The following is an 18525-nucleotide window of genomic DNA, read 5'->3' as shown; positions in this document are numbered from 1 at the left end:
CCCCTGGCTGCCGATCTTCGAACACCCGGTGGATCAAGTCAACATCAAGATAGACCAAGTGAAGATATCCCAATCTGCAATCACAGCGTTTAATTTTTTTATTAAAACAGCTGAGTCCTGCGAGTAAAATGCTCGGTTCTCATTTATGAAAACTCCATTTTCATCGCATAAAGCAAATACTTGGATCAGGGGCGGATCTAGGATTTTCTCGAGAGCCGAGGTCTCCCAAAAAAAATACACACACACTGTTTTGTGTTTTAGCCAAAAATATATATCTGTAGGGTCTTTCACCAAAAATAGATACTCAAAATAGTTTAAAGGGGGGACCCTTTGGGTCGGCAAGGGGTTGAATCTCTCAGGAGGGGGGACACCCCCCTAAAACCGCCCCTGACTTTGATTTGAATGACTGACCTGAACCAGAAAATAAAAAAATATGGCCCAGGTCAGAGTATTTCTTCCACAATTTAGGTATCCAAAAGTTTTCTAGGCAAACAGTAATTACAAACTCCAAATATTTGGTTAGGTTTTGAAATAAAAAATCAAAAAATATATTTTATCTGAAAAAAACTTACTTTCTCTATTTTTTCCCATTTAAAATTGTAAAAATATGCGTTCTAACTTTTTGTACAAATTGCTCAGGACTGTGCTTTTGCATACAATTTTTTGGCGCGGCAGGACAACCCTATTTCAAACTACCCTATACCACTCTACCCTATGCCATTATACCCTACATACCAATCTACCCTATACTAATCTGCCCAATATACCAATCTATCCTGTGTAGATTTTTCGCATAATTAATGTAATCTTTCAGTGTGCTGATTAGAATAGGAAAGATAACAGCACGTGTTAATTCATTTAAATCCAAGTTTTTAGACTCAATCACAGCAATAACCCAAGATAACGATCTTAATTCTTGCAGAAATGAACATACTCACTAAGTATTTTCTGGTCAGTCAGATACAAAGCTTCTCGTGCAGAAAAAGAAACAGGACTCTAAAACTCAGCAAGTACCAGTAAAAAGTATCTTTACAGCAAGCTGCCTGCAGTCTGTATCCGAATAAAAAGCCGTTCAATTAGCTGTTGCTTGCCGGTCGGCAATTAATCGGGCACTCAATCGACAAAAGGTAAATGAGAGACCCACAGTGCTTTTATCAATTTTCACATATTGCGTAAAATGTCATGGCATCCAATTTTCTAATCAATTAAAATCGTTCTATTTTTTATTTCAATTTCTTTAGGACCTGAGAAGAGGTTATTACTTCTTCTTTTAATTTCAGGTAGCTCTTTGTAAGCGCGTTTGTAAATCATCAAGCGCTATTTCAGCTAAAACTTTGATTTGACCAAAAAATTATTTCAGAAAGTCAACTCAATGAGCCATTAATGCCTGAACTTCGAAAATTTACTGAATATTTTTTAATTATTTGCAACTTAAAATTTTTTCAAACGTAAACCGTAAACAGATATTTTGACAATAGTTTTTGCAAAGATGGATTGCTTAGAATATTTAGGTTTTTTGCAAAGCAAAGAACGAAAAAACGTTTTTCAAATAAAGGCCGTCTTTTCTGTCTGGTGCGATGAATAGATCTGAAGGAACAAGTCTAATTTAAGCATTTTTGACAGTTTTGGAGGTAAATTGGAAAAAATTTTGAAAAAAAATACTGTAAAACGAAAAAAAAATTGTAAAAAAAATAGAAAAAAAATTCCAAAAAAAAGTTTTGTTTTTTTTTGAAATTTTTCAAACTTTTGAAGTTTTGTTTCTTATTTTTTCAAGGCTTAAATTAAGCATTAATAAGCTAATGTGAGCCTACTCACTCACTCGAAGTAAGATGAAAAATATAAAATGTCAAACCGGTTTTCTCAGCACTGGGGAATTGTTTTTGGAAGGTTCTGTTGTCGTTCAAAGTACAACTTTGAATTGATGTATCACTTGTTTCATTCAGATGATCATTTGTGGAACTTGATTTTGCGTGAAAAACAAAAAGTTGAAAAAAACGAAAAAAAAATAAAAAAACCCGAATACAAACTTTCGGTAACTTCCCAAATGGCATAAAAATGGAAACTTTTCCCAAATGGCATAAATTTCAAGTTTTGATTGTAATTTAAACGTTTTCTAACAATTTTTAGTTCTATCATTTTGTCAGGAACAAAAGCATGTGAACAAGATTTGGAATTAATTGATTCCAAACAAATTTAAGCAACAGATTTGTCGAAAAAAAATGACCACAAGAAGCTTATTATTAATCGCAAGCTTATGCTTCTTGCTTTTGATAAAAAGTTCTACAAATTTTTCACGATAAAATGTCAATCAACATTTGAATTGACAATTTGAATTTGACTAATTTTCTCTTATTGTTCACGAAAAAATTGTTCTCGATTTTTCCAAAGCAACTGTTGCATGAAATTTATGCCATTTGAGAGACTTTTCGTTTTTATGCCATTTGGGAATTATGCTCTTTGAGACTTAATCCAAACTTTCTACTCATTTTCAATAGTCTGAACAAAAGTTACCATCATATATCACCAACTTTTTTAATGGCAATGAATCTCTTAAGTTATAAAAAATTAAGATACTTAAAACTCAGTTCTGTTCAAAAATTGAAAATGCTTTATCAAAAACATTGACTAGCCTATGGAAACTTTAATAAAAATGATAGTGTTTTGTTCCGCCTTGCGACGAAAGTGCCGGAACAACTATGCTTTCCGTAGTTATTTTTGATTCAGATAATTTATTTACTTTTAATTGATTGTTTTTACCGGAGTTTTTTATGCCACGTAGCATCGATGCCTTGAGCTGAAAAGATATTTTGCCTGTAACAATTTTTGTTAAGCTTTGGGGGTTCTAAATTGCCAATTTGGTTTCATCAAATATATTTGGTTCTAGTGAAGCGAGAGCGGCTGGTTTAATCAATCCAAAATAGGTTGAGGCAATCGCTTTTTTCAATTTTCACCTAACCAGGCGCAAAATAAATTACTTAGTTTACGTAGCTTTTAGGGATAGCTGATGGGGACAGAGATGAAATAAAGAAAATAAGTAAAAAAGTCAAATTTGTACATTTAATTAAAATTTTTGCTTTTTTAAACTCAATCTACTACTTCGTCGACTTAAAGTATTTGGGTTTTTGTTTCTGTAAGCAAGCTTTCGCTTGTTTTATTTTTGGTTTTTATAAAACGATACTTTCAAATGTGTTTTTATTAGAAAGATTGACCGTTGATCAGCCAGGGAAATGGTACAGATTAAGGGCGGTAAAACGAAGAAATTAAGTAGAAAGCTAAAAAAAATTCTCCATGGTTACAAAAAAGCTGTAATTCATGCCAGTAGTACAAATTAAATATATATTTAGAAAAAAGTATAGAGATGATATAGTTATAGATTTTGGGTGAACTTAGAGATCAGTTGAATTGCCTTTTAAAAAAGACTAATTTTTTTAAAGTTTCGTTAAAATAGAAAGTAGGAAGATACAATTTTACAATTTATAAAATAAAGTTTTTTAAAAAAATCACATGTGAATCTAAGAAACGCAATGAGTAAAAAACCTACCGTTATTTGTCTTCCTATTATCTTTTTTTTTGCGCTTTTGTCAAGAAGTTTTAGTATTGCAGCAATCTCAAGTACTCACTGGTACAAATTAAATGTGATAAAAAACAATTTGAACCATAAAAGTATTCCATTTCGAATGATGTTATACAGTAATTTGGCTGAAAAAACAGTGCAACAATCAGCTGCCCAAATGTTTTCCATTTAAGCTACCGAAAACTTTGGACTGATATTTTTTTTTATCGTGGAATCAGACAAACATCCCGACCTGTGAGTCTACCAATTTCATTGAAGAAGCAAAATGTCCGTTTTTACAATTGATAGTTTTATTAAATTATATAAGATGGGTACCAGAGATCAAGCTGACAGTACCTCCGGCTTAATCGCAAAATCGGGATTCCAAGCCAAAAAAAAGCTATATTTGTTAACATTTAAACACGTGTTACAAACATAAAAGCTAATAATAGTTCAACTTATTTCTTTAAATTTTGATATTTTTTCCATGAAGAAATTAATGCGTACCTTGGAGTGTTTGAATATTAAAAACTTTCGGTGCGTTTTCAATTTAAAGCATATGCTGTTCGAAAACCAATTGAAAAATATATTGTCATATTGGAGACATTCTCATCCATTCAAGAAGTTAAACTCTTGTTCGGCTTGAAATGGCATTCGCCTGTTGTCCTACCTTTGTAATCGAAATATAAAACCAATAAATCCGATGATTTAAATAGTGATTTGAAATAAAAATTATAATTGTCCTTTTTCCAAACTTTTTAAACTGATTTCAAATCTCTAAACAAAACAGATAAAAACAAAAACCACAAAAAAAAGGTAACACAAAATTGAAAGGAGGATCGAATGAGAAAAATTTTATGAAATGAGTGTCTATTGTGGTTTGGGACATTATTCGTGAACTGATTTTGAACATGAAAAAAAATTCAAATGGAAATCTATGCCACTGGGAAATTTTGTTTCGTATGTGAGATTACATTTGTATTTTTTTCCTCTTCTTTGATTTTTCGATTAGGTTTCTTTAAGGTTTCTCTTAGGTTTTGAGTTAATGGGATTTAAATCAAAGGATGAAAAGACTGATAAAATACTATCAATTTTACAAATGCCGAGACAAACAACACAGGATTTTTTGTTTTTTTATCAAAATGAGTTGTATTGAGATAATAATTACGACTTTTAAAAAAGCTAAACAAAATATGTTGAAGATATTCAGTTAAAGCAATAAATAAGTTGAAGAACACTACTTTTTGTTCAAACTACGAGCAAAAAGTAATAGGTTACTTTTCTGATTTTTTGCATAAAATTTTTGTGTTTTTATGTTCAATTTTGTAGCAACTAATAGTTTTCATTTCTGTTTGCATTTGTTAATTATTCGTGCAAGGATGCCTGAATATTACGATGGCAGTCATAATATTCAGAGCTCCGTTGCCCGAACAAATGCTAGTTGCAAACAGGAGTGAAAACAATATCTTAAGTAATTTTGGGGAAAACTGATAAAATTGAATAAAAACATGGAAGTTACTTTTCTAATCTGTTTTTTTTGCATACTGCTTGCTATTTTTTGTTTTTCGTTTTTTTTTCGTTTTTTTTTGCTTTTTTTTCCAAAACAGGGATAGTCATTTTTGTATTAATTCTACAATAAAGAAATTCACACTTCAATTTTTTTGGTAACATTTGGCATTAAAATTGTGGCAGCTGGTTTTTGTTGCGAGTTTTTCCAGTCAAACAAATTCAATAAAATTATTCGGAAAGATTGAAATTAAACTTTTTTGCTAATTCATAATTTTTGACCAACAAGCACTTGAAATTTCTAAAACCTGAAATTTTTTTCGAATTTTTTGCACTTGAAACAGATTGATATTTTGACGCGAGTTTGAAGAAAGTTAACCAAAAAACATTGATGTCCTGTATTCCCAAACTTAACAAAACTGAGTTTCGGGGCTAATTAAGAACTTGTGCTTCAAGTTGTTCAATTTTTCACGCTATCAATAATCATTTTCAATAGGTTTTTGTAAATCAGTTTTTGGAAAAAGTTGTAAGAGTGGGCAAAAAAGCCTAACATTTGACTTTGTAGGTCACTATGATGCCCTGTAATTTTTTTAAATACAGTTATGGTAGTTTGAGAGTTATGAACTTCTCAGATATTAACTGAGTTTTTTTTGCTCGGTGCAATTCCTTAAGTAATTACTCTTTAGGATTGAAATTGAAAAATAAGATTGAACAAGTGATAGTTTTTTTTCAGTAAACATTACTTCACACCTCTCAAAGAGAAATGGAAACATTTAGTGCTTTGCGCAGATACCAGCGTTATTTTATCATCGATATCTAAAAAATGCTTAAAAAAACTGTTCCAAGGTCCATTGGATTATGTGAGGCTTTGAAGTAAGTAATCTTGATGTTTATAACTGAAAGAAAAATTTGATTCAAAAAACTACTACTGCTGGGAATAATTAACTTTGTAAGTAGCTATTTAATAATACTACCTTCAATAGTGTCAAAATGAAGCTTTTTTAATCAAAAACTTGTAAAAATTGCCTGAATTTAGTTTCTTTTATTCATAATTAACCAAAAAATCTGTTCAACAACAACCCGGTTTGAACAAAATTGCTTATAATTCAACTCCATACTATGGAAAAAATGCTTAACATACAATTCCATACAAATCCAGATAATTAAAAATTGTTTGAAAATTTTAGAGTAAGCATTTTTTCCATACAGTTGAATTGTATGATAATTATTTTTTCATACTATGGAGCTGTATGGCAAGCTTTTTCCATTTAATATTTTGTGTCTCGCTTTATATTTGTGTTTCGCCCTAAGCACAAAAAGCCAAAATTTTCTCAAATGAGAAAACCAGCAAGTCAAAAAGCATTGAATTTGCAGAAAAAGAAACTATTTATTGCCAAATGCCTAGTCAGATGCTAATTAAATTCTACTCAAAATTAAAACAAAAAAGTGTAAAAATTTTTATATGGCTACGCGGCTTCTGTTTCTAAAAATTCAGAGAATGAAAATCATGGCTTCACTTGGAAAAAATTTTGCATTGTAAAAAAATTTCAAAAACAGGTTTAGCGACCAAAAAGAGAGCAAACTATTTTTTCAGTTATGGTTTTTTTAATGGAAAGAACAAACTTATCAGACAATTTTCATGAATGGAAATTGCATGATGAGCACTTTTTTAACAAAAAAGATAAAATTTTGACAATCAATAAGTTTTTATTCAATTGACACCCAACGTAAGCTCAATTAAACTTACCCAAAAAGTCTTTTGAAAAAATATCTGAAAAAAATGGTGGAAAAAAAGTTTATCAGACCTTTTTGATAAAAGTGATTTGTTTGAAAACCATTTTTGTATAAAAAACATTCAGGGAGTTATTTTGTAAACATTTTTTGAATGTAGTTGTTTGATGGCAATTTTTGTTCTATGGCGGTCAACCTGGGAATGAATGCAAGTTCTTTCAGTCAATGTTAACTCCAAATGTTTCGCTGGTAAATTCAATTTTTTTTTTAAAAAACTATCTCTAATTGTTTGTTTGTTGTTGCGACTTTTTGAAAAATTCGGTAGAGTTTTGTATTCTGCTCTGTTTTAGTTTTTCGTAAAATCAGGTACCGCACAATATAATTGGAGTGGGTAGAGTTATATATCATATTAAAACTCTTTTAGTCATGATTCCACTCTCTTTAAACACATTCTTAAAACCAAAAAAGTTTACCAGTGTCGCGGAAAACCCGTTTGGATTGAAGTTTTTGACTTTTCATCTAATTTCGAGCAATTATACCGAGAGAGCAGGCTTATTTATGCTTTATTTAAGCCGTTTACATTAACTTATTTATGATTAATTTTAGTTATACTTGGGTACAGTTAGGTTTTGGAGCTTTTAAACACCATTTTGGGAATTAAAAAAATCAAAAAAAAGTTTGCAAAAAAATTTGAAAAAAGGAAACTATTTTAGATTGATTTTCCAGTCATTTTTCTGCAAAAAATGCCAAATATGCCTCATTTTTCGTTTGGACTTTTCATCGCACCACACAGAAAAAAAAACAACATTAGTTTCAAAAAATTTTATTTTTGTATTTTCTAATACATTCTGTGCTACCTTGTTTAATTTTATTTTTACATGGAATACACTGATTTGATAATGAGGCTCCTATGATAGAATGGGTTGCTGGATTTTTTAAGGCATCTTAGAGTAACCTTCAACTTCTTATTCCGTAAAATCAAGCCCTCATTTATGATCAATTGTTCTCATTAAACACTGATTTTGAATTCCGTCTATTTGCTTCAGGACGAAAGTCCTTTAATTCTTTTATCAAAGACTTAAATTCCGACTTAACCTCAGGCATTTTGACTTAAATCTGCATAAAAATTGTTAATTTAGCTGCTTATGTGAGTAATTAAGTTAAATAGCACTCCCCAACTGAGTGTGACGTTGCCCTACAGCAGGTAAAAACACTCCAAGTTAAATTTGATAAAATTTGAAGCCGACTTCAAAGAAGAGAAATTTGTTTTGAATAAAAACAAGCAGGCGAGATGTTGACTTGGGTTATGAAATAAACTATCGCGCCGGGGTACCTGTTGTTTATTTTGATCTTAAATGTAGTTTGCATGAAGGGGTAAGGATACTTGTGAGTTAGGAAGGCGAGGGTTGTTGCCCGTAAAAATATACAGCTGAATGGTTTCAAACATAATTGACGCCAAGCAATAATTCGTGACGTTTATGACCCGGAGGTGGGGTTTATTTCGAATTGTTGTTGAATAATAAGTTCATGCGTGCGTTTTATCTCAAGACCAGGGGCGGACGCCCCCTCCCCCTCAGGGATTCGACCCCTGCCGACCCAAACTATTTTGAGATATTCATTTTTGGCTCACTGACCCTAAAACTTTTCTAAATTATTCATTGGGCGCCAATATATACCAAATTTAAGTGGGGAGCGCGCGCCGAAAAAACGCAATTTTTTGGTTAAAAATTTTCAAAAAGTGCCTAAAAACGCCTTTTTGGCCTGTTTTTTTTTCAAAAATTTTGCCTGCGGGGCAGAAATTTTGGCCAAAACAGGGACTTTTTGTAAGAGCTTGGAAAATCAGTTTGCTCAACCTAAAAAAAGGTGGACACAATTTTTTGAAAATCCGCCCCCCCCCCCTCGAGAAAATCCTAGATCCGCCCCTGCTCAAGACGCTGATCGAACGCTTCACATTTTGAGGGCTCTTTTATCACCATCTGAGTTTAGTTTTTTATTTTCCAGCGTATTTTTCATAATGGTCGCCATAGCAGCCAGAATGGAACTTGAAATGACAAATGACAGCAACATTAGCATGGACACTGGTCTTGAGTGCCCTATGGCCTCTTCATGGGCCGATCTGTCCATATAAAGAGCCAGGTCCTCGAGTAAGTTTTGTATGGCTGTCAAGGGGTCGAACAAGTCCAAGTTAAAGTTGAAGTTGCGAGACATCAGTCGTTTTTCGTATGAACTAAAAACAATCAAAATACCTTGAAGGGTCATTTATTGGAATGTCGATACAGATTTTATCTAAATATGAGGTTAAGATTACATTAAAAATCCAGTTTTTAGGGGCGGATATAGGATTTTTTTGAGGGGAACGGTTAGATTTCAAAATCGTAAGTATCTAAAAAATCGAAAACTTTCTTTTTTTGCCGATTAGGTACTTAACTGATTTTTCGAGCTCTCAAAAAATATCTACAAAATCTGTTTTCCTGCAATTTTCGATACATCAGGCCATTTCAAAATCTCATTTTCGGGCGCGCGCTCAAAATTACTTCCAAAATTTTTTCGATGGCTAGGGGTCCAATCCCTCAGAGAACGGGAAGTGTCCCTTAAATTCGCCCTACCAGTAGCACCTCAGAGCCACTGTTTGTTTATTAAGCAACTGAAGGTCCTCAACAGGATTATTGGAACATATTCAAAAAACTAATTTTTTCAAATTTGTGTCAATTTTTTTTTACATAGTGGGACAAAAATAACTCAACAAGGGTCCAGAACGTAAATAAATTAGCCATCATCGACTGCAGTTGTCTTTGAAAATAGATTTTTTTTTTCATTTTTGAATTTTGAAACTATTTTTTTGCCAAGGAACCGCTCAACGAAGCTTCAAAAACTAGTTCTCTTGAAAAAAAAAAACAATCAAGTTTTGAACAAGTTGAAAAAATGTTAGTTCTATAATACACCAGAACAAAAAAATACTCGCTTTAATTGCTCGAAATTAGACCAGAAATTAAAAAAATTCTATCGGACTTTCTTGACCTCAAGTATTTTTTTTTGAAAACTGTCAACATAATTGGAATCACAAGTGAGAAGGTTATACAATTCTGATGAATATTTTGGTAGCTTTTTTTGCATGAAAAAAATGACAACAAAATACTTGAAAGTATATTGTGAAAATTTCAAACTGGTTTTCTCAACACAAAAAAAAAACTTTTTCAAAAATCGGTTTCAGGTTGTTCGGATCAATTTTCAGATACTTTTAATATGGTATACCACTTGACCCACCCTGATGATTATTTAAAAAATTAACTTTGATGAAAAAAGTCAAATTAGACTGAAAGTTAGGTCAAGTAAGAAATCAAGCTCAAAAAACAATTTCTACACGAACTCATTGGTCAGAACAAAAACAAAAAAGACAGCTCGCATAGTTCAGACAGTCATTCAATACAACAAACAAATTAAAAATTGGTTTGCTTATAAATGGTGCACAATGAGATTACCTTGTTATTTCTGAGGTTCATCTCATTTTTTTGTTCATAACATTCAGTATACCACCATGAAGCATCTTTTCCGCTATTCTTTTTGTTTTATGCGTTCTATGTTTCAGTTAATTTTTGCATTTTGTCGAAATTGTACAATAAAGTGCAATCAGAACAAAAACTTGCTTGTAATTTTCACAAAAAATATTATAATCTAAATATCTCCAAATACATGTCAGGCAAAGAAAACAAAGAGCAGTTTTATGAAAACAAATATTATTTTGTCTTAAGCCGAAAAAACAGCACATTTTAAAATCTTTTTAGTTTCAGCGGTTGCACTCACAAATTTCATGTAAAAGATATAATTTCAACAAAAAATTAGCCACAATTTCTTAAAAAATTTCATTTTTTTTTCTTTTTCATAGATTGACTTTTAAAAACGATCTGCACTGTACAAGACGCATTGTATTTAAAATTTTTATAATCTTTTTTTTTCTTTAGCTAAATAAAACTGAATTTAAAAAAAACGCAAATTGTTTTTGTTCCGTGGAATTTTTCTCTAACAGTAGGAAAATAATTTTTTTTTTGCTTTTCAAAAAATTTAAAATGTTTTTCAGGAAACCAGAAAATTTTTTTAAGAAAAAATTTGATGTTGCTATCAAAAATTAATTTAAATTGCTTGAAAGGTAAATAAAAAATTCAAATTTTTCTTCAGTTTCAAAACGATATATAAACACCAATACTTTTCCCAAATGTTCGAGAATACAACAATCAAAGAATTTTAATGTGGTTTTTTGAAATCCCAAAAATTTTGATTACAAAACCTCTTTCCACATAATTTTGAATGGAATCGACTTCGTAGCATTTGCTGTTCACAAAGATCAACCAGCGAAACCGAAACTACAGTAATTATGTATTCTGACGTCATTACGGTTGTTGAAGCTCATGACTCTGAGTATCTCTAAATTTTCTGCTCCAAAAATGAATTATTATCAATTATGTGTCATTTGCTTTACATACATGCGCATAGAACATTGATAAAGGACATGACATTTGGAGAACTTCTTGCAGAATTTACTTTTTATACCATGGGAGCACTAAGATTTGCAAAACTCAAAAAGATTCCCTTCATCACAATAATTTGCGGTAAAAATAAAAAAGTAAATGACTCTTGCTATCTGTAGTTCCAATGGAGATTTTTTGGTCAAAAAAATTGGTCAAGTTTCAAAACAAATAATTTAGTAATAAAACAAATAACAACAAAGTCAATTTTGTTGAGGTTTTGATGAACTTTCTTGCTTTGCGAAAACCCATGTAAATCGATTTAATTCGATTTTTAGGCAATATTATCTGTAGAAAAATTGATTTAAATCAATATCAATACCAAATTGGTCAGTAGGGATTCCCTGTGAGATCGTCAGATCATACATTTGACCCCTGTTGACCCTAAAAAGCTTTGGGAAGGTGGGAGGATATTAACTTGGTCCACCGAACGAACGACGCACTGGAAAAATCCATAAAGGGGCAGTTTAAAAATATCCGCAATGTAACAATAATGGCACTTCGCTGTTTACAGAAGAGCTCGGCCGTAGAATTAACGTGACTGACTCACTTGCTGAAATTTTTTGAAAACGTTTTTTGAGTCAAATTTCATTTAACTGTCTTTTAATTGTTTAAGGAGTTCTGGAAATTGCATCCTTATCAATGTCAGGTGTAGTATTGAAGTTTCAATCAACCTGAGCAGCTTGCAGACCTTATCTTGTTTACTTCGCAGATGGATTCACCGCTGAACAGAGCGGCTCTTAATTATATTTGCAAAATAATCATCAGAATTCCATATTTTTTAGACAAGCCATTAATCTGAACAAGGTCTGAAAAATAAATGAACAAGAACTGATCAAGTGCGTTAATAGGATGCAGTCGGCACTTCTCAATATTTGAAAACACTTCGCTTTTTATTTCCATTATTTATTTATCAAAATACATCAGAGTAGTATCCTTAATTAACGGTTCCATTATTTATCAAGATTAAATCGGCAGCTTTTGCTGAGCCCAGTTAGGAAAAATGTCGCCAAGATGAAATTACAATGCCTCATTTTAAGCACTGTCAGACCGCTGTTCCGTGGAATTCAAATAGTGAGCATTGAACGCCTATTCTACACCGATCATTTGGAAAATTAGATATAATAATGAAGTCAAATAGTTTTTAAAAATTCATTGTTCAAAAAATCTTCAGAGGATTGAAAAACACCGACAACGGTTTATTGACGCCTCTTTATTGTAAAGAAAGATAAATAAGTAAATGAGGGAGTCTTTAATTCATGCCGCCAAAAATAACTATCGGAAACGTTATCAAGACAGCAAAAACACAACAAAAACACGAAAAATATGAAAAAACATACCTCAAACAGTTAAAAGGAAACGAACAACACTTTCAGTCAGAAGCCGCAACCTTTTTTCTTGTTTACTTGCAATATATCAATTGTTGATGTTCAAACAATGAATAAAGAAACTTTTTGTTTTGAAGAAATAATTAATTATATATTTCAACTCTCATCACGATAAAAATTTCGGGAAGTTTTCAGTAAATATTTGCGCAGGAGAAAAAATAATGCAAAAAGACTACCGAATTGTTGAATAATTTATTGCATTGGAGTCAAAATATCGTGGTAAAATTACAAATCGTCCCCTTTCACAAATCTGAATCAAAATTGAGTAGTCTAAATATTTGATCAGAAAATGCTTGCTTGCTTGCAAAAGATATCCCACAAGGTATGACCGCAATGCTTCAAATACAGCTTCTTAAAAGAAATCGAGTACAAAATAATTATGCTCATTTAGTTTAGATTACAAATACAATATTTAGATTGCAATATTTTTGAGCTCAATGAGATTTTTTCGCCAAAAAAAATGTATGTCTGTCATAATTCTTACTAGTTCCAGTCAGGGGCAAATTTAGGCGTGGGTGCGCACCATTCCCCCTCCTCTCAGGGGTTCGACTCTCTCACTGCCCAAAGCGTCCCCCTTTGGTACTATTTTAAAACCTCCATTTTTGGCTGGTTGACTCTTAAAATTTTCTAAGGGCGCCTTTGGCGCCAATATATACTAAATTCGAAGGGGCTGAAGTATTTTTAGTGCTTTGAGAGAGATCGAAAAATTAATTTAGTTGGCCTATTAAAAAATCGACAAAAAGTTTTTGATAGTTTTTTGAAAATCCGCTGACCACATTACCCCAAGAATGATATCTACTCTTACCCAAAAGTTCAATAGACTTTTTCCTCTCAAGGACGATATTTGATCTTAAACTCTTGAAAGTGTATACCTGAGGTATCTTGTAGGTTTCTGCTGTGTGAAAATATAAACACTAATGAAATCGTCCTCCTCGCAAAAGTAGTCGCAGTCCAGGTAGCTCTGCTCTAGAGTGATGAGAATGTAGACTGCGTTTTTACACAGGGTGAGGTTGTGTTTCCAGGAGCGGATCAATTCTGACTTGAAGGAGCTGTATTCCGACTCAGATGCAGGGTTCTCACTGCAGCAAACAAAAAATATAGGTTCACATTAACAATTCATAATTGTTCGTGTTTTGTTAAGATGGATTTGTTCTGCAATTACACTGTGGGGGAAAAATTGTAAATAGAATCCATTAAACATAAATTTGTCAAAAAAAGTAAATCTTTCAATCATGGGTGCAAGTTGCAACTATCAGAAAACAATAGAAATCTTATTTTAAACTAAGTATGTTTGAGATTTCTTGAATAACCGTTGTATGTAAGGTTTTATTGTTCGAAAATTATCATATTTTAACAATTATTAAATAACCAATATTTTTAATGATTTCTTCTGTATAATATGTATGTCGGTTGATGTTTTGGAAGTCAAAGGCTGAAAAAGCCTTCAGAATGGCAGAAAAGATCGCATAGCATACTTGCTGATTCTGTCGGTGATGAACAACAGAGTGTTCATGCCTATCTGGCGAAAATGACAAAGACGTGTCTTCTTGCAGATACATGAAGTACTGTTGTAGAAATATTCTGATTGTTGTTCCAGTATCGCCACTGCCTCTGAAAAAATCATTCTCAGCGTAATTCGTGAGAAAATGATATTTTCAGTCAATCTATGATTACATTAAGAGACTACCATGCAAAAACATAGAAGCAAAACTCGCTAGCCCCAAAAATCCAGAGAAGGTGGCGTCAATTTTGATTAACACTTTTTGAAACGTAAGAAATAAAAAGTTGACTTTTTTGTGTCACATTTTCTCTTTATAATCATAATAATAGATAAATTCGTTTACGAATCAGGCGCATTACAAACTTTTTATTTCACTGCACAATTTTGGTAGCGCCGATTCGAATAGTCACCGTAAGGCTGCAAGCCTGTTTGCAGTTGCCATTTGAAAGCAACTTGCAGAATCAAAATCCATATTCTTTCATCCGATTGCTACCTAAAGTTTTGCATAAACCGTTTTTGTTGATGTAGATCTAAACCATAAAGACCAAGAATTTTTTCTATGATTTCTTAAAATGAAACAAACAAGTAACTCTTTAAAAAAAAAGATTTTCCACCCAGTTTTTACCAAAAACCTTTCACAGAAATCAGTGTCAAATAGATATAGGTCTCTGACTTTATTAACAAAACAGTCTAATTTAGCTGCTGGGCATTGCATTATCTTTAACAAATACATATAAACTAGTTTGACAATCATATTGACAAGAAGTATGCCTCGCTCACTTTTTTAAATAATTTTGTTCCTTACAGATCGGGTTTGTAATGTTCTATTCCGTGCGTCACTTAAAATATGACCACTTACATCTTTGGATGTTATGAAGTTATTCACATCTTTACTTAATCTTTTTTTCATAACTTTTGCTCTTAAGACCTTGTTTCTATGTAGCTCATAGATTGAGTAAACTTTGTATTGTATCTAGATTTGTTTTTGAGGTGCAGCCATAAATCAGTATTCCACATTGATAGATGGGTTGTCTGTAGCTTTTTTAGACTTTCATGAGTTGTTTTTCAGTTTGGTAGAGAAACTAAAAGAACTTTGTCCATCTATTTTTTCTTTCATTTCAGATATGTTCAGTGAAACTCAAGTTGCGATCAATTTGACCTCCTAAACATCCAACATCATTTTCTGTTTCAAACATCATTTTTCTAAAAATCTAACATCATTTTTTTCAATATACAGCGCTGATTGAATCAAGCGGAAAATGTTTTTCTCAAACTGGGTAGACATTAGACTAAAAATACAAATTGTGCTTGTAGACAGAATTTAAAAAATTTGCTCACAAATTACCCCAAAAATTGGCTATAATTGCCTCAATTTATTAATTGAAATTTACGTTGAAGCGAGTGTCCATTGTTGAAACAAACTAAAAAAAAAGAGCCTGTTATATTTTCCAACAAGCTTTAAGATAATTATAATCTTCTCAGTTCTTGATACGCAAAACATTATTATGACCAAAAGTGACAAATTTATAGCTGAAAATGACCTTTTTATAATACGAAATATTAATTTTTAATTCAAAAAATAGTTTGGACGCTTTGCGCAAAAGTTTGACGGTTGAAGTTTTGTAAAACCTAGTGGGCAACATAAAACGATTAAATTTTGATTAATTTTAGGTATAGTGTTGGGCCTGATTTTCGCAAAAATGAATTGCACCATATTCTTTTAAGGAAATTTCTAAGCATTTTTATATCTGATCAATTTTGTCTGATGTGAAGTCTGGAAAAACGCTTTTAAAATTTCCAATTTTGTTCGTTTTTCCTGATAATTTCAATTTTCTCCCTCTTTCCCAGATACCGTATTAAGAACAAGGTGATAGATTTGACTTATTTTAACGAAAAAATTAGGACAAATTGCCTGCCTCCATTCATTTGGAACAATTTCTGAGCCAGAAATTTAATTTGGAACAATTTCTGAGCCCGATTTTTTTAAACAATTTCCGCGTTATAAAATGGAAATATATCGATAGTTAATTGTCCCAAAAAATCCAGACTAGCTTTTTTAAAATACCCATAACTTCACCCCACCCACCCCCCTTATATCTCCTCCTCTGACTCATGAAGAATTGATGTGTAATTTTGGCGACTGAAATATAGTTTTACAATATCGAAATTGTTCAACTGAAAAAATGTCTTTTATCTATGATAAAATGCTTACAGTTCCAAAGATACTCTGTATTGGAACCTGATCTAAACTACATTTTATGATTGGATAAATTAAATGTTTTACCAATGTAAAGTATTTAATATTAACCAATCATGATCCATCTAACTAACAACCCACTTATTTGTAAGTGCTGAAGTTACTTGTAATTTCAGCACCAGAGAGATTTGAATTTAACTTAGAAATTAGTTGGACTCTCCCGAGCACTTCAGCAGCCGCAATAAACCAGTATACCCTAGATCTATTGAGCCTAGCAGAGACTAGTTAAACAACCTGAGACTAGATAGTATAAGAGTAAGATTAGGATCGGTATTAGACTAAGAAGTTGCACGAATCTATCCGGCCGAAAATAAGATAGCGTGACGAGCAGACGGTGTACCCTATCCGAAATTACTCTATGAGTTACACTTCGGTCCTAACTCATCTGGTGCGACCATAAGTCTCGAACAAGACCTTACTAGATTAGAATTAACCAAAATTAGATTAGAAATTAGACAAAAACATTTACAAAATGTTATACGACAATAATTTAATTGAAATGTCTCTCCGACTCAATAGATCAGAGCCAATATTCCGAACCATAATAGAACTACCCGGAATTGGAAGAAGACATCGAACCAAAGACGACATACGACAAAGTAGAAACTTGCCGTATAGTTATATGATAGTTCGGCAAAAGCCAGAACAAACTTTTATATTTCGAATACTACTTGCAATGAATTTAGATTTCCATTTGCAAACATAAAACCTTGAAGTTAATCTTCAAAATCATTTCAGGCGCTAAACAAAATTAATATTATACAATAACGATTGATAAAAAGATCTAAGATCGTTTTCCTAAAACTCTGCAGTATTATACAAAACATGTTTGAAAAATATTTATTGGAAAATAAAAATAAAAATTAGTAGCATGACAATAAATGGTTAGAAATCATAAATCATCTTGTTGTTCCAGCTTCATCACCTAAAACATAACAGCAATCATCAACTCACTAATATCATCAAAACACTAAATCTTTCCTTTACACACATCTAAAATTTTATTAAAACTTAAAGTCACTTAATTTTAAAACCAGATCATCAAGGCTTATCCTTGGATCTTAAATCATTTTCTACTTAATTAAATTTCAAATTTGATCATCAAGGCTTATCCTTGGATCAAACAGAACAACTTTGTTCTCCCCCACCCACTTAATTAGTGTCTAACGACCTCAAACGTCGATTCACTACCCAACCCTTTCTAAAGACCCAAGACTAATAGAAATTTTTAAACAAAACTAATCATTCAAATTAGGATAAACAGTGAAGAACTTCGGTTAATCATCCTTCACTTGACCCCCCCTCTTACCAGACCCAGGATAAATCTTAGACTTAGTAAGTTTAAAATAGTATCTAACGAACTACTCGCGTTCTAATTATACCTGAACCTTGTGGATCGATTTACTATTCTCCAACCCTTGAACACAATCACTACCCCTAAGTAAGATTAAGTAAGTTAACACCTTAGCTTATACTAGTCACGAGAAAGTAAAAAATCATTCTTCGGAATCGATATACTTTTCTCTCCAACCCTGAACAAATAGACCCAGGTTAAGCTAACCAAAAAATCGTAAGAACTAACAGTTAGGAAAATAGAAATCATTTAACAACCTTTTGCATCCGTCATCCTAAACCTTATGTCATTTAAAAACCTAGGAAATAAACAAACAATCATTTTACACAATTGTGAAATAGATAACAAAAAATACGACCTTGTAATCACACCTCATACACAAACAGTTGGATACATTCGAACAAAACGACAAACACTAAAGAGAAAAATAATAACTAAACAAAGACAAATAACACGAAGAAGATTTTCAAAAAATCGAAACGCATTTTCAGAATCAGAAACCAACAGTTTAGACGAACTTTACAAACTAAAAGAATCAATAGATAAAAATTACCCACTTCACGATCAATTATATTTTTCTGACTCAGAAACAACTTCAAATTCATCACAAAGAGGAAAAAGAAGAATAAAAAAACAGTACAAACACAAACCAGTACATTTATACAATTGGAATCAACCAATTCGACACATTAATAATTACATATTAACAGTCATC

The 18525-nt window shown here is 31.9% G+C and overlaps 1 protein-coding gene across 1 annotated transcript; it reads right to left on the bottom strand.

Moving 5' to 3' along the window:
- Nucleotides 1-8716: 8716 nt before the first annotated feature.
- LOC134856316 (uncharacterized) lies at nucleotides 8717-14294 on the bottom strand. The gene is made up of 3 exons (XM_063872677.1): nucleotides 14174-14294; nucleotides 13571-13777; nucleotides 8717-9017 (listed from the first exon to the last, which is right to left on the bottom strand). The coding sequence occupies exons 1-3, from the start codon at nucleotides 14209-14211 to the stop codon at nucleotides 8738-8740; spliced, it is 525 nt and encodes a 174-aa protein (XP_063728747.1). The 5' UTR covers nucleotides 14212-14294; the 3' UTR covers nucleotides 8717-8737.
- Between the last annotated feature and the right edge of the window lie 4231 nt (nucleotides 14295-18525).

The sequence above is a fragment of the Symsagittifera roscoffensis genome, unplaced genomic scaffold (genome assembly GCF_963678635.1).
Source record: "Symsagittifera roscoffensis unplaced genomic scaffold, txSymRosc1.1 SCAFFOLD_139, whole genome shotgun sequence".
NCBI lineage: Eukaryota > Metazoa > Xenacoelomorpha > Acoela > Convolutidae > Symsagittifera > Symsagittifera roscoffensis.
The sequence above is the reverse complement of the archived record's forward strand: the minus strand, read 5'-3'. Positions and strand labels throughout refer to the sequence as shown.